Source organism: Phyllostomus discolor, chromosome 2, assembly GCF_004126475.2.
Source record: "Phyllostomus discolor isolate MPI-MPIP mPhyDis1 chromosome 2, mPhyDis1.pri.v3, whole genome shotgun sequence".
Classification (NCBI taxonomy): domain Eukaryota; kingdom Metazoa; phylum Chordata; class Mammalia; order Chiroptera; family Phyllostomidae; genus Phyllostomus; species Phyllostomus discolor.
In genome coordinates, this window is record NC_040904.2 from 116509639 (window position 1) to 116523503 (window position 13865).

General features: G+C 38.8%; 1 protein-coding gene across 1 annotated transcript in view; it reads right to left on the reverse strand.

Annotated features, from left to right (window-relative positions):
* The window catches only part of PARP4 (poly(ADP-ribose) polymerase family member 4), a 130067-nt gene that overhangs the window by 5908 nt on the left and 110294 nt on the right, over window positions 1-13865 (reverse strand). Inside the window, 4 exon segments of the mRNA XM_028531896.2 lie at window positions 5967-6066; window positions 7520-8547; window positions 8550-8585; window positions 8588-8606. Coding sequence (XP_028387697.1) covers window positions 5967-6066; window positions 7520-8547; window positions 8550-8585; window positions 8588-8606 — 1183 coding nt within the window.

Genomic DNA, 13865 nt, shown 5'->3' on the forward strand with positions numbered 1-13865 from the left:
ATTATTTATTTCTTTTTAGAGAGAGAGGAAGTGAGGGGCATCAATGTGTGGTTGCCTCTCAACCACACATTGGGGGACCTGGCCTGCAACCCAGTGAGGGACACTGGTCCCCCAGTGGGGTACCTGGCCACACAGTGAGGGACATCAATGTGTGGTTGCCTCTCAAGCACCCACTACTGGGGACCTGGCCTGCAACCCAGGTATGTGCCCTGATTGGGAATCAAACCGGCAACCCTTTGGTTTGCAGGCCGCACTGAATCCACTGAGCCATGCCAACCAGGGTGGGATTGAAAACATTTTAAAAAACAAAACAACACAACAAACCCAATCCATTATTCCATAAAAGAAAATCAATGAAGACGAAAGAAAAAATGGAGACAGTTTAATTTAGGTTTCTTTTGGAGGTTTTTCTTAGTATTATAAATAAAATCGTAGACTAATTTTTAAGTGATTAATAATAAGCAACATATAACTCACAAGTATGATATTCAAGACTATCATAAGTGATAAAATATCAAAATGATAGAGCCATATAAAAAATAAATTCAGAAGTGGAAGGAAAGAAAAAAGAAAATAAGGAAGAGGATAAAAGAGAAAGGAAGCTGTGTAGAGAAATATAAAAACAAGTCAGAGAAAAAAAATCAGACATCTTGAGACTACATTACAGGAAAAAAGGCAGAAAAGCCCACACGTGCAGAGGAATAACAGATAATCTGGAAGTATACAGAGCTGCACAGGGAAAACCCATGTGAATGGTATATCCATAAAGAAATTTCGCCTTTCTAGCTTTCCTCTTATTCCTCTGCCATTCCTTCTCAGCCTGTTGTGTTTCCTGTTCTGTATGATTACTAAACAGTGGTGTGCCCAAGGATGGCATAATAACCTCTTCTCTGTCCTAAATTACCTTTTTCTCTAGGTAGTCTCTGTACAAACACATGGTCCATGGCTTCAAATACTATTCTGACCTCTTCCTGAGCTCTAGCCTCATATCATAACCATATATTTCTTTCCAATATCCACTAGGTATCTCAAAATTTAAATGTCCGAAACTTAACTTTATTAGCATTTTTTTCAGGCTCAGTCTCCAGGTGATCAATGATTTGCCTTTCTCACACTCAACCCTCCTTCCCCTCTACTGCCCACATCAAATCAATCACCAAAGCTTGATGGTTTTTAAAAAAATTAAATCTTCCCAAGTATACACTGAAGTTTTAGAAATTAAACATTTAGTAGATACAACTGAAAATAATATATATCTAGGGGTATAAATAATATAACAAATACTGAAGTATGAAATACTAATATACAATATTTTAATTGTAGTAAAATACACAAAACATAAAAGTTACCATTTTAACCATTTTTAAATGTACAATTCAGCACTAATACTAATGTGCTGTCATCAACACCTCTATCTCCAGAACTGTTTCATCTTGTAAAACTAAAAACTCTGTACCCATTAACCAATAACCCTCCCCCCCAAACTCCCTACTCCCCATATCCCATGGCAGCCACCATTCTACTCTCTGTCTCTATGCATTTGAATATTCTTGATACATCATATAAGTGGAATCTTACAGTTATTTGTCCTTTTGTTGCTGGCTTATTTCATTTAGTGTAATGTATTTGAGGTCCATCCATGTTGTAGCAAATGTCAGAATTTCCTTCCTTTTTAAGGCTGAATAATATTCCACTGTATGTATATACCTTAATTTATCTGCGTTGCAAATATTTTATCCCAGTTTGTGGCATGTCTTTTTCACATTTAAATATTATTTATTTTTAACAAAAAAGGCATTGCTGGGACTTCCGGCAAGATGGGGGAATAGGTGGACGCACTGTACCTCCTCGCACAACCAAGATTAGAACAACAATTTACAGACAGAATAACACCCAGAACTGACAGAGGATTTATCTGAATGGAAGTCAGACATCCAAGAAGTTGAAGTAGACCCGTACATCGGGACTGGTAGGAGAAGATGAGCCGGGCGGGCGCAGGGCTGGTGCGGGTCGGCGGCGCACGGAGGTTGGGGAAAATTTGGCTCGAAATCGGCGCGACAGCCATCTGGGGCGCAAGAACACAGCAGTGATCCCTGAGTACGCAAGCTGCGGCTGGTGGACCCAGTGAGGCAGCGATTATGGACCAGGGCAGAGCTCGCATCCCAGGATCCCAGAGAAGGGTTTGAGCCCAGGAGAATGCAACTACCGCCATTGTTCCCTCCTGTCCTGCTCCCGCCCCCGCCCCCACATATAACGTCACAATCTAGCGACTGGGGTGCCCAGCCCCAGTGAACACCTAAGGCTCCGCCCCCCACCGTAACAAGAGCGACCAGACCAGAAAAAAAAAGGAGAGACAGGGAAAGATATGTTTCCAACAGATCAGATCATTCCCCCAGGACTCATCCTTTTGAGTGACCAAGAAATAGCCAATCTATCAGATGTACAGTTCAAAACACTGGTTATCAGAAAGCTCATGGAATTGGTTGATTTTGGGCGCAAATTACATGAAAAGATGCAGGTTACAATAAAAGAGATGCAGGAAGATATACGGAGGAGAGCCAATAGTGAAAGGAAGGAATCTGAGTCTCAAAACAATACAGTGGACCAGAAGGAAGATAGAATCAACCAAGCAGGAAAGCATGATGAAATAAGAATTCAAAAAATTGAGGAAAAGCTTAAGAGCATCCAGGACACCTTTAAACGTTCCAATATCCGAATTATAGGGGTACCAGAATCGGAAGGGGAAAAGCAACAAATTGAGCACGTATTTGAACAAATAATAAAGGAGAACTTCCCCATTCTGGCAAAGGGAACAGTCTTCCAAGAAATCCAAGAAGCTCAGAGAGCCCCAAAGAAGTTGGACCCAAGAAGAAACACACCAAGGCACATCATAATTACATTAGCCAAGGTAAAAACGAAGGAGAGAATCCTAGAAGCAGCAAGAGATAAGGGGACAGTAACCTACAAAGGAGTTCCCATCAGACTGTCAGCTGATTTCTCCAAAGAGACCTTACAGGCAAGAAGGGGCTGGAAAGAAATATTCCAAGTCATGAAAGACAAGGACCTACATCCCAGATTGCTCTATCCAGCAAAGCTCTCATTTAGAATGGAAGGGCAGATAAAGTGCTTCTCAGATAAGGTCAAGTTAAAGGAGTTCATCATCACAAGCCCTTATTTTATGAAATGCTAAAGGGACTTATCTAAGAAAAGAAGATAAAGAAAAGACATGTATAGTAAAAGGACAGCAAACTCACAATTATTAACAACCACACCTAAAGCAAAACCAAAAGAAACTAAGTAAACAACTATAACAGGAACAGAACCACAGAAATGGAGGGCACATGGAGGGTTAGCAACAGGGGGGTGGGAGGAGGAGAGAGGGGGAAAAGGTATAGAATGTAGGTTGAAAATAGATATGGGGAAGGCAAGAATAGTACGGGAAATGTAGAAGCTAAAGAACTCATAAGTATGACACATGGACATGAACTAAAGGGGGGAATGTGGGTGGGAGAGGGGGTACAGGGTGGAGGGGAGAGAAGGGGGAAATGGGACAACTGTAATAGCATAATCAATAAAATATATTAAAAAAAAGGCATTGCTGATGTTATGCAGTCGACTTTATTAGTCTTTTCCTTTATGGCTTGTGGGGTTTTTTTTGCATTAAGAAACTCTTCTTTGATTGATAAATCAAGTGTTTCTAAATGTTAACATCTGGGAAATTTGGGCAAAGGATATATGGGAATTCTTTGTACCATATTTGCAACTTTTTGTCAATATTCAAATTATCTCAAAAAGTTTTTAAAATGTTTCCTATCTGAAAACCATAAAAATACTTTCCTGTATTTTTTTCTAAATGTTTATGGTTTGCCTTTCACACTTAAGTCTTCAATCTATTTGGAACTGATTTTTGAGTATGGTGTGAAGTAGAGGGTCAAACTGTACCTTCTCTCTATTGTCTGATGGTCCTAGCACCAGACAGTGATTACAAAGTACATCTGTGGTATAGTGCTTGGACATTAGAGGTCCTTACATGGCCCTTTTCAGGTTTTCATGGACAGGCTGAGATATTTATCAAGTCTCTGTTTTGTTGTCATTTGAAAACCAAACTTGTCTCCCCAACACTTGGCAGTGGCTGAAATTTCTGCTCAGCTTTTGCTTTTTCCTGGACAGCCAAGGATCTGAGGGAAATTATAAGCAGATTTCAGAGTTCCCCCTTCCTAGAATTTTCCCCCTTAATTTCCAGTCACTCTGGCAGCCTGGACCTTTATTTCATCTTTGTGCTGAGAATTTGTTTCGGTTCTAACCCCCATGTGCCTCAGGAACAGAGAAGTGCCTTCAGGTAAAAAGCTGGATAAACATGGTATATGCCTGGTTTGCTCCCTTCTTTCAAGGACTGTGTCCCCTACCCCTCCTCCAGTTCTGCCTGTTATTTTTTTTTTAATTGCATTCTAGACCTTCAGTAAGAAGTTTTCAGATAGGTGTCCAAGGCTAGTAAATGTTATTGGCAGGAGTATTAGTTAGACACAAGCTCTTGTAGTCTAGAAACCAGAACTCTCTCACATGTAAATTTTCATTATTCCTTTTTAGTGTAGTGCAAGTCAAACAGGAGAAGAAGAGTTTGTTCCCTGAAACAGGTTTGAAATATGAAGACCCTGGCATTTTAGAGGTGATGGCAGGGGAATTAGACACTGCTGTTCAATGAATACTTGCTAGTTGTTTAATAATGTTTTTTTTAATTAAAAAAAATCTCTTAACCCAGGGCTAGCATTTGTCCTTCAAACTACTTGCTGGTTTGAGGATGTCCAGGATCCCCTCATCCATCTGATTCATTATCATAAAAAGAAACATGTTGGGCTCTGGAAGAGACTGACTGACTGCACATCAAAGTTGTCTTCTCCTTCAGGGCAGAAAGCCTTGTATCTGGCCGGGTCTCTGTGACTAGTTCCTGCCACATTTTTTCTCTCTCCCTCTTGTCTTCCTAGTAAATAATGCCAGAGTCATCTCTTTTCTTTCACCAGGGTCATTTAAAAAGACACATACTGATGATCGTAGAGCCACAACATGGAAACAGCCTGGGTTTTTAACTGACTATATGGAGTGAAACGTCCCTGCTGACTGATATTTGACTGTGACATGGTCAAGAAAGTAATCTTTGTGTCAAGTGACTTAAGGTTTGGATTTTTTAAAACAGCAGTTATTGCTACTTATGCTAATAAATTTGCACAGGTAATACCATTATTATTGGTAAAAATATGACTAGAAACTAGTCCCCAGTTTCCTTTGTTGATTAATAAATATAATTCTATTCATTGTAATTTACAAGTGGGACCCCCCCAAAACAGAATTATCGTTGGAGTGGGAGCCCCTCGTAGTACAGGCTTCTCCAATAGGTAAGTGTTCTAGGAACCCATCTGTATCAGTGTACCAGCTGGTATTGTTGTGAGAGGCTGTGTTTGCCTTCAGTGATTTTTTTTCGAAGACTCTTAAAATGCACTCACCCATTTCATGATGGGTGACTTACAAGCTCACCTGCCCACAATGCACTGAGTGTTCAGCAGTTTTTGACCAAAAATGGCATGCCCCCGTACTCTGCCTATCCAGTTCACCTGATCTCACTCTGAGCAACTTCTTTTTTTGTTTCCCCAGATGAAAAAAGTCCTCAAAGGGAAATGTTTTTCCAATATGTAAGAGGTAAAACAAAAAACAGCCGAGGCACTAAAAGGCATCAAAATCAACAAGTTCAAAAACTGTTTGATTGGTGGAAAAAAGTCTCAATAGGTGTACTATTGATATCAAACTGAGAGTACTTTGAAGGTGACTGAAGTTGAAACATATAAGAATACACATTTTTTAAAATAAATTCTGGTTTTGGGGGGTTCCCCTTGTATGTTATTATATTAATGCACTCACAAAAAATTATAACAATTAAAGCATGTCATTTAATAAATAGGAAAACAGTAACTTACCTAGAGATCGAATGCCTTTTTGTTCAAGAAAACTGTTTAAAATAGTTGTATTAAGATTTAATATAAATCCCAGTGCTGGTGTAAGTTTCCAGAAGCCATCCTATGAAGTTCAGAAAACAAATTTAAGCAACATTCTTGAAATTTCATCACATAAGAAGTTATGGGATAAATATGTTTCCAATTATTTCAATTCAGCTTAAGATATTTCAATTCAGTCTAAAATTTTTATTACTGTAAAATCAAAGTATTATTGGTAATCTCATAGATACTATAAACACTTAGTATCTGGTATCATTTATAAAAAGTCTGAAAAAGGCTCATGTGTAAACATTTTTAAAAATGATATTATATCTTTTCTTCTAACATAGCTTTGTTTCTCAAAACAATGTTCCTCAAACTTTTAAATAACATGATTTCTTTGTTAGACATTTAAAAATGTGTGCTTATGAAACCTGAAATATGAAAATGACTGTTTTTACTAAGTATAAAATTATGTTGAATATACTCTTTAAAACCACTTCCTTGTACTCACTGTCCCATCCAATGCAGCCAAGCGTCACTGCTTTTCAGGCTGACCTTTGTCATATGCTGATGGGAGTGAAGTAAGCTTCTACATGGGGATCCTAAGCTTAAAGTAGACAGACTCTGGGTCCCAGATGAACTCATACAGGGAGCAGAAAAGAGTGTGATATCATAGGCAGGTTCACATATTCAAGCACTAGGTGTCAAATACAAGGCCTGTGGGCCGCTCCACCTTGTTTTATCTGGCCTGGCACCTTGTTTCTACCTGGTGGCAGTACCAAACTCTGGCTTAACAGTTAAGGAGTAGTTACATTTACACAGTCCTAAAATTACATTTGGCCCTTTGAAGGTAACCACAAGGCTGATGTGGCTCCTAGTGAAAATGAGTTTGACATCCCTGTATTAAAGGATCTATGTCCATAATTTGAAAAATACCTGCAGTGATAATATGTGCCAACCAGTACCAAACAAGTACCAGGTGGTATTTTATCTTGCCAGCCACTCCTTATAAAGGTATTATTACTATGCCCACTTTGCAGATTGAGGATACTGAGGCGCAGAAAAGTTAAGGCACTTGTCCCAAGTCACACCACTAACAAGTGGCATAGCCAGGATACAGCCCCAACAGTCTGGCTCCAGGGTCCAGCAGTGGCTACTCATTCTGCTTTTGTGTGCATCTTTCTGGGTAAGGGCAGCTGGGCAGCTGTTATTATCTTGTTTAAACCTCAAACCACAATATGAAGTAGACACTATTATCATCCCCCTTATATGGATAAAGAAACTGAGGCTGAAAAAGATTATCTGACTTGCCCCAAATCACCAAGCAGCAAGGCTGGGACTCAAACTTAGTCTTATACTAAATAAGTTGCTGTTGCTACTAAACTACTTTACATCAAAACAAATAATTACAGCAAGTCCCTTAACTCACTGTGTACTGGTCATACATAGTTCAATGACCAGCTACTTTGAATAGTATTGTTCTCAGCTATGAAGCAAATTAACTACAGACGTAGGAGAAATAAGACTAATACCTCAGTTTGCAGACTGAAGAGTTCAGACGCAGCCACAAAATTCTTCCAGCTTTCTTTGCAGCCTGTGTCATCCTCCCTGTTTTACCATCAGAAACCTCCTTCTTACATCAGATTTTTCTACTGTTTTTTTAAAAACCTACTTGCCAGAAACCGTGGTGTTTTGTCACTTTTTGTTTCAGAAGAACTTAAGTCAGCCAAACATGTATCTGGGAGAGAATCTGATAATGCAGTTCTCACAGAAATATTTGATGGAGAAGTCTCAAATGCTGGAAAAGCCCTAAATGATGGAGAAGGCTCATGGAGAACAAGGCCAGTTTGATGTATTGGCGGCTTGTAACTGGTGCTCAGGGGAACTGGGGAATTTGGAAACTGGAAAGGAGAACAACAAGGAACAAGCTGAAAGCCAGACCTTCTGGTTGAACCAGGGGGAGAAAGTCTAGGAGGAGAGAACAAATGATTCTGCTGCAGGGGAAAGTCCAAGTCAAGGGAACTGTCAGTAGAAGGGCAGAACAGAGGTCCTTCTGACATTTTAGGTACATAAGACTCTCTGCAGCTAAACAGACTACCTGAAACAGCAGAACCAGTAAAAGATCCAAAAGGTGGGTTCTGGGAAGGCAGGCTAGGAGGAGAACCCATCTCGAGGGAAATGCCAGTACAATCGCCTATCTCAAGGCCTTGGTCATTCTTAGCTGGACCAAATGGTTTGGGACTAGCAAGAGTACCAAAAAGAGGGCTTGGAGGAAGTAAGCTGGGAGGACAGAGGGAAGCAGAATCAATAGGGGAAGCAGCTAGGAAACTGGTTGAACCTGGGGCAGCAAAAGAGTTGGAAACAGCCATTTTTGGTGAAATGACTTTTGTAAATACTGGCTTAATTCCTGAGTGCTCAAATGAATCTATCTGACTTAAATCCAATGGCATTTCCATATCTCTGTATTCCACATTGAGTGTTAAAGGTTTTTCTGGTAGGTGGGAACCTAAGCTAAACACTTCAAAACCTTCAGAAATTCCCAGCTTAGATGATTTACGTTTTTTTTAGTCAAACATTTAAGTTGCAGTTCTTCGTGCATTCAGAGGATGCTGAAAGAACCTGCCCAGAAGAAAAAATATGTCAGGTAGATCAATGGAACAGAATAGAGAGCCCAGAAGGAAACCCATGTCTCTATGGTCAATTAATATTCAACAAAGGGGACAGAAACATAAAAGGAGTAAAAATAGTATCTTGAACAAATGGTGTTGGGAGATTTGGATAGCTACATGGAAAAAATGAAACTAGACCACCAACTTACACCATACACAAAAATGAACTCAAGATGGATAAAAGACTAAATATAAGTCACAACACCATGAAAGTCCTACAGGATAACATAGGCAGGAAAATCTCAGACATTCCACACAGCAATATTTTCACCAACATGTCTCCTAGAGCAAGGGACATAAAGGAAAGAATAAACAAATGGGACTTCAAATTAAAAAACTTCTGCACAGCTAAAGAAAACACCAGCAAAATGAAAAGGGAACCAACTGTATGGGAGAATGTATTTGCCAATGATACATCAGAAAAGGGTTTGATCTCCAAAATATAAAAAGAACTCACATGACTCCAAGAAGACGAAAACCCAATTAAAAAATGGACAAAAGACTTGAACAGACACTTCTCGAAGGAGGACATACAGAGGGCCTAAAGACATATGAAAAGATGCTCAGCATCACCAGCCATCAGAGAGATGCAAATTAAAACCACAATGAGATACCACATCACAGTGTTCAGAATGGCCATCAGAAACAAATCAACAAACAACAAGTGTTGGAGAGGATTGTGGGGAAAAGGGAACCCTAGTGCACTGTCCCCTTTTGGGAATGTTCCCTGTGGGAATGCAGCCTGGTGCAGCCACTGTGGAAAACATATGGAATTTCCTCAAAACTAACAATGGATCTGCCTTTTGATCTGCAATTCCACTGCTGGATTATACCCTAAGGATCCTGAAAACACCATTCAAAAGAACCTATGCACCCCAATGTTCATAGCAGCACAATTTACAAGAGCCAAGTGCTGGAAGCAACGTAAGTGCCCATCAGTGAATGAGTGGATCAAAAAACTGTGGTATATTTACATGATGGAATACTATGCAGCAGAGAGAGAGAAAAAAAGGAGCTCCTACCCTTTGCAACAGCATGGGTGGAACTGAAGAGCATTATGTTAAGTGAAATAAGCCAGGCAGTGAGGGACAAATACCATATGGTCTCACCTATAAGTGGGAACTAAATAGCAAAACAAACAAGCAAGCAAAATATAAACAGAGACACTGAAATAAAGAACGAACTGACAGTTAAATTTAAAGGGATTTATCTAAGAAAAAGAAGATAAAAAATGTGAACAGTAAAATGACAACAAACTCACACCTATCAACAACTGAACCTAAAACAACAAAAACAAAAACAAGCTAAGCAAAAAACTAGAACAAGAACAGAATCATAGAATGGAGATCACATGGAGGTTATCAGCAGGGTGAGGGGGGTGGAATGGGGGAAAAGGTCCAGGGAATAAGTAGCATAAATGGTATGTACAAAATACACAGGGGGAGGTGAAGAATAGTATAAGAAATGTAGAAACCAAAGAACTTATATGTATGACCCACGACATAAACTAAGGTGGGAGAGGGCTTGGGGGACTGTGGGTGGGAGGAGGAATGTAGGGCAGAGAGGATTAAAGGAGGAAAATGGGACAACTATAATAGCATAATCAATAAATATATTTTAAAAAAGAATCAACCAATTTATGCATAAATAAGTGGAATTACAAATCAGTATTTCTCTATCGATCCCCTTCTCTAGCTGTAAAATCAATAAATAAAAACTTCAAATAACTACCCATTTTAATTGTTTTAATGTTCAAAAAACTTCCTTTGGATCTGTTTTGTGTGATATACCATGGGTTATTTGATTATGGTGTTTTTTAAATGTCTATATTTTGACTCTACCCTGATGAAATGCTTGAGTTTCAAGTAAGGAAAAGTGAAATCACAAACAATTTGAAATTGTTTTTGACAAACTTAAGCTAACAATGAAAACAATCCTAAAAAATATACAGAAGGCAAACTGGGAAACAAATTTGCAACTCATATCACAAAGGGCTTCCATGTGTCTAATAAATATTTTGGGTGTCACAACTAGTGTAGTTATCTTAGATGACTATTTTTCATCACCAGAGGTTCAGTTTGGATCTTTTTATCTTCTATATCTCTAGTTAACATGTTCTGCCTTCTTAAACATATAGGGTATATTTATAATAGCTGTTTTAATATCCTTGTCTACTACCTCTATTATATCTTAATTTCTGGGTTTGTTTTATTGCTTGGTTTTCTCCTCATTATGGTCATCTTCTCACTTCTTTGCCTGCCTGATAATTGTAAATGAATGCTAAACATGTGAATTTTACACTGTTGAGGTGCTGAAATCCCTTTACATAGTCTTAAGCTTGGTTCTGGTACATTGTTCAGTTATTTGGAAATAATTTGATCCTTTGAGTCTTGCTTTTAAAGTGGAATGGAATAGCTTTAGTCTAGATCAGAGGTGTCAAACTCATTTTCACTGGGGGCCACATTAGCCTCATGGTTGCCTTCAAAAGGGCCAAATGTAATTTTAGGACTGTATAAATGTAACTACTTCTTAACTAGGGGCAAGGAGCTCTACATTGGCCCTTTGAAGGCAACCATAAGGCTGATGTGGCCCCCGGTGAAAATGAATTTGACACCTCTGGTCTAGATCTTTTGGTAAAGTGCTTCAACTATGGCAGTAGCTTTCTGGGTGCTCCTTTGGAGATCTTTCCACAGTCTCTGCAAATGTAAACGTTTCTGACCCTGCATGAACTCCACAATGATTGTTCTACCTGCTTCTTTCGGTGACTCTTTCTCTGGCCTTGGTTTTTCCTCACACATACACTGATCTGGACCCAGCAAGACCTAGAAAGGAACCTGATACAGGTCTTTGGAGCTCATTTGTGTGGTTTTCTCTCCTCTCCAGTACTTTACCTCTTAACTTGAGGCATCTTGGCCTTGCTGATCCTAACTCTGTCCCCCTAATTTAGAGGCCTACCAGGCTGTGTTTGGGTCCACCATCCTTGGGCTACTGGCTGAGGACTCTGCCCAGGCAGTGAGCTAACAATCTAGCACTCAGCCTTGTTTGTTTCCATCTCTGAGGGATCACTGCTCTGCTCTGTCTGAAACCACTGGTTCATATATCCAGTGGGTTTTGTCCAGTTAAATATATTTTGCCACATATATTTTTGGTTGTTTAAGGTAGGAGAACACATCCAGTTCCTAAATGCATGCTGTTTATTCTATCACAGTTAGTAGCAGAGCTTCCCTCATTGTTTAAAATTTCAAAATGCAGCCCTGGATGTTATGGCTGAATGGATTGAGTGCCCACCTGAGAACCGAAAGGTCTTAGGTTTGATTCCTAGTTAGAGCACATGCCTGGGTTGTGGGCTGGGTCCCCAGCTGGGGGCATGCAGGAGGCAGCTGATTGATGTTTTTTCTCTCCCTTTCTCCCTCCCTTCCCCTCTCTCTAAAAATAAATAAATAAAACCTTAAAAAATAAAATTTAAGAAGCACATATCCTCTGGCCTTGTAGTCTGCTTTAGAAATATCTCCTACAAATACACTAAAATACATGAGAAGTAACACATGTGCAAAGTTATTCCTATAGCACTGTATAGACAGGAAAATAAATTTAATGTCCATGGACAAAGGACTTAGCTAAATAAATTCTAGCACATCCCTATGATATAGTGTCATCAGCCATAAAAATAAGGAAGCTGCTCTTCAATATATCTCCAAGGTATTGATTAAAAACTGTATAGAACAGTATGAATAGTATATATATTGTATATAGTACAAACAGGTGATAAAATTGGACTTTTAGCTCATATATGCATGTGCTGTCCTGAAAAGATTTCACAAGGACCCAGTAAACCATGGGTACTCTAGGGAGGGAACTGGGTGAATGCAGACATTGGGGAAAAATTCCTTTCTCTCCCCTTCTGGGCTGTTTGGATTTTGAACCATGTGACTATGCAAGAAATAATTTTAATAAATTAACAAAAATAAGGTTATATCCTAGCACAATTCTTCAACTGACCAAAATTACTTTCTTCCTCTCCTCCAAGTTTCCAATCTTTAACCACCATCATCTACAAGGGACAAGGAAGGCCCTCAGGAGAAAGAATGCTGAAATACAGGGAAGAGTTCTAATTTCATTCATAACACTTGATTTGTTGCTAACAAGAGTTGAAGTATTGAAGTTTTTAATAGTTTACTTTAAAAATGAGACCAGAAGTTATTTTTATAAACTCTTTGCCTTTCCCTTGGCCAGGGCCCTTCCAAGTCCTGTTGTCTGGCTGCCTGGTACTGATCTGACCTGAATCATTCCAAATAGAAGTCTTTCTTAGTCACATTTGTTTTTAAGATTTACTTAATTTTAGAGAGAGGGGAAGGCAGGAAGAAAAGAAGAGAGACAAATATCTATGTGCAAGAGAAACAACGATCAGTTGCCTCTCCCATGACCCCAATCTGAGACTTGGGCTCACAACCCAGCATATGCCCAGACCAGGAATTAAACTGGTGACCTTTTGGTTTGGGCAGGATGATGCTCAGATCCACTGAGCAACACCAGTCAGTTGCTGTGTCACATTTTGGTAAGTAAAATAATTCAGGAGGGATAGTCACAGAGGCTTGAAATATTTTGCTAAATTTGATGGTTTATTCAAAAAATTATTGTAGCTAAAATAATTATCAAGTCATCAATTTAATTTGTAAGTCTTCATCCTATAGTGTTAGATATGGAAGTAATTTGTAAATTTTCATCTTATAGGTTTAGATAATGGAAGTATAAGGTCCAAAGCATTATAGCATAGAGAATATTGTCAATAATGTAATAGCTATATATAATGGTCAGTGGGGTCCTGGACTTATGGGGTAATCATTTTGCAAATTATATAAATGGTGTTAAGTCAACTATTTTATACACATAATATTGTATGTCAACTATAAGTGGAAAAAATTTTAAATTTTAAAAAGTGCAAAGTATTTGCAAAATTAGTATGAAATAATTCATGATCGCACTGTAGTAAAACCCAAATGAAGTTAGAACCAGTTTTGAAACTAAATTAAAAAATTTTACAAACAATATACATGTACTATGAGAATACCAGAAAACACAGGTAGACACAAAGAAGAAAATAAAAATCACACAGACTCATATCCAATGTCTGTTTGGCATATATCTCGTCAGGTATTTTCTGTGTGTTTGATACATATTTAAAATAAATATACATTTTCAAGGACCCATT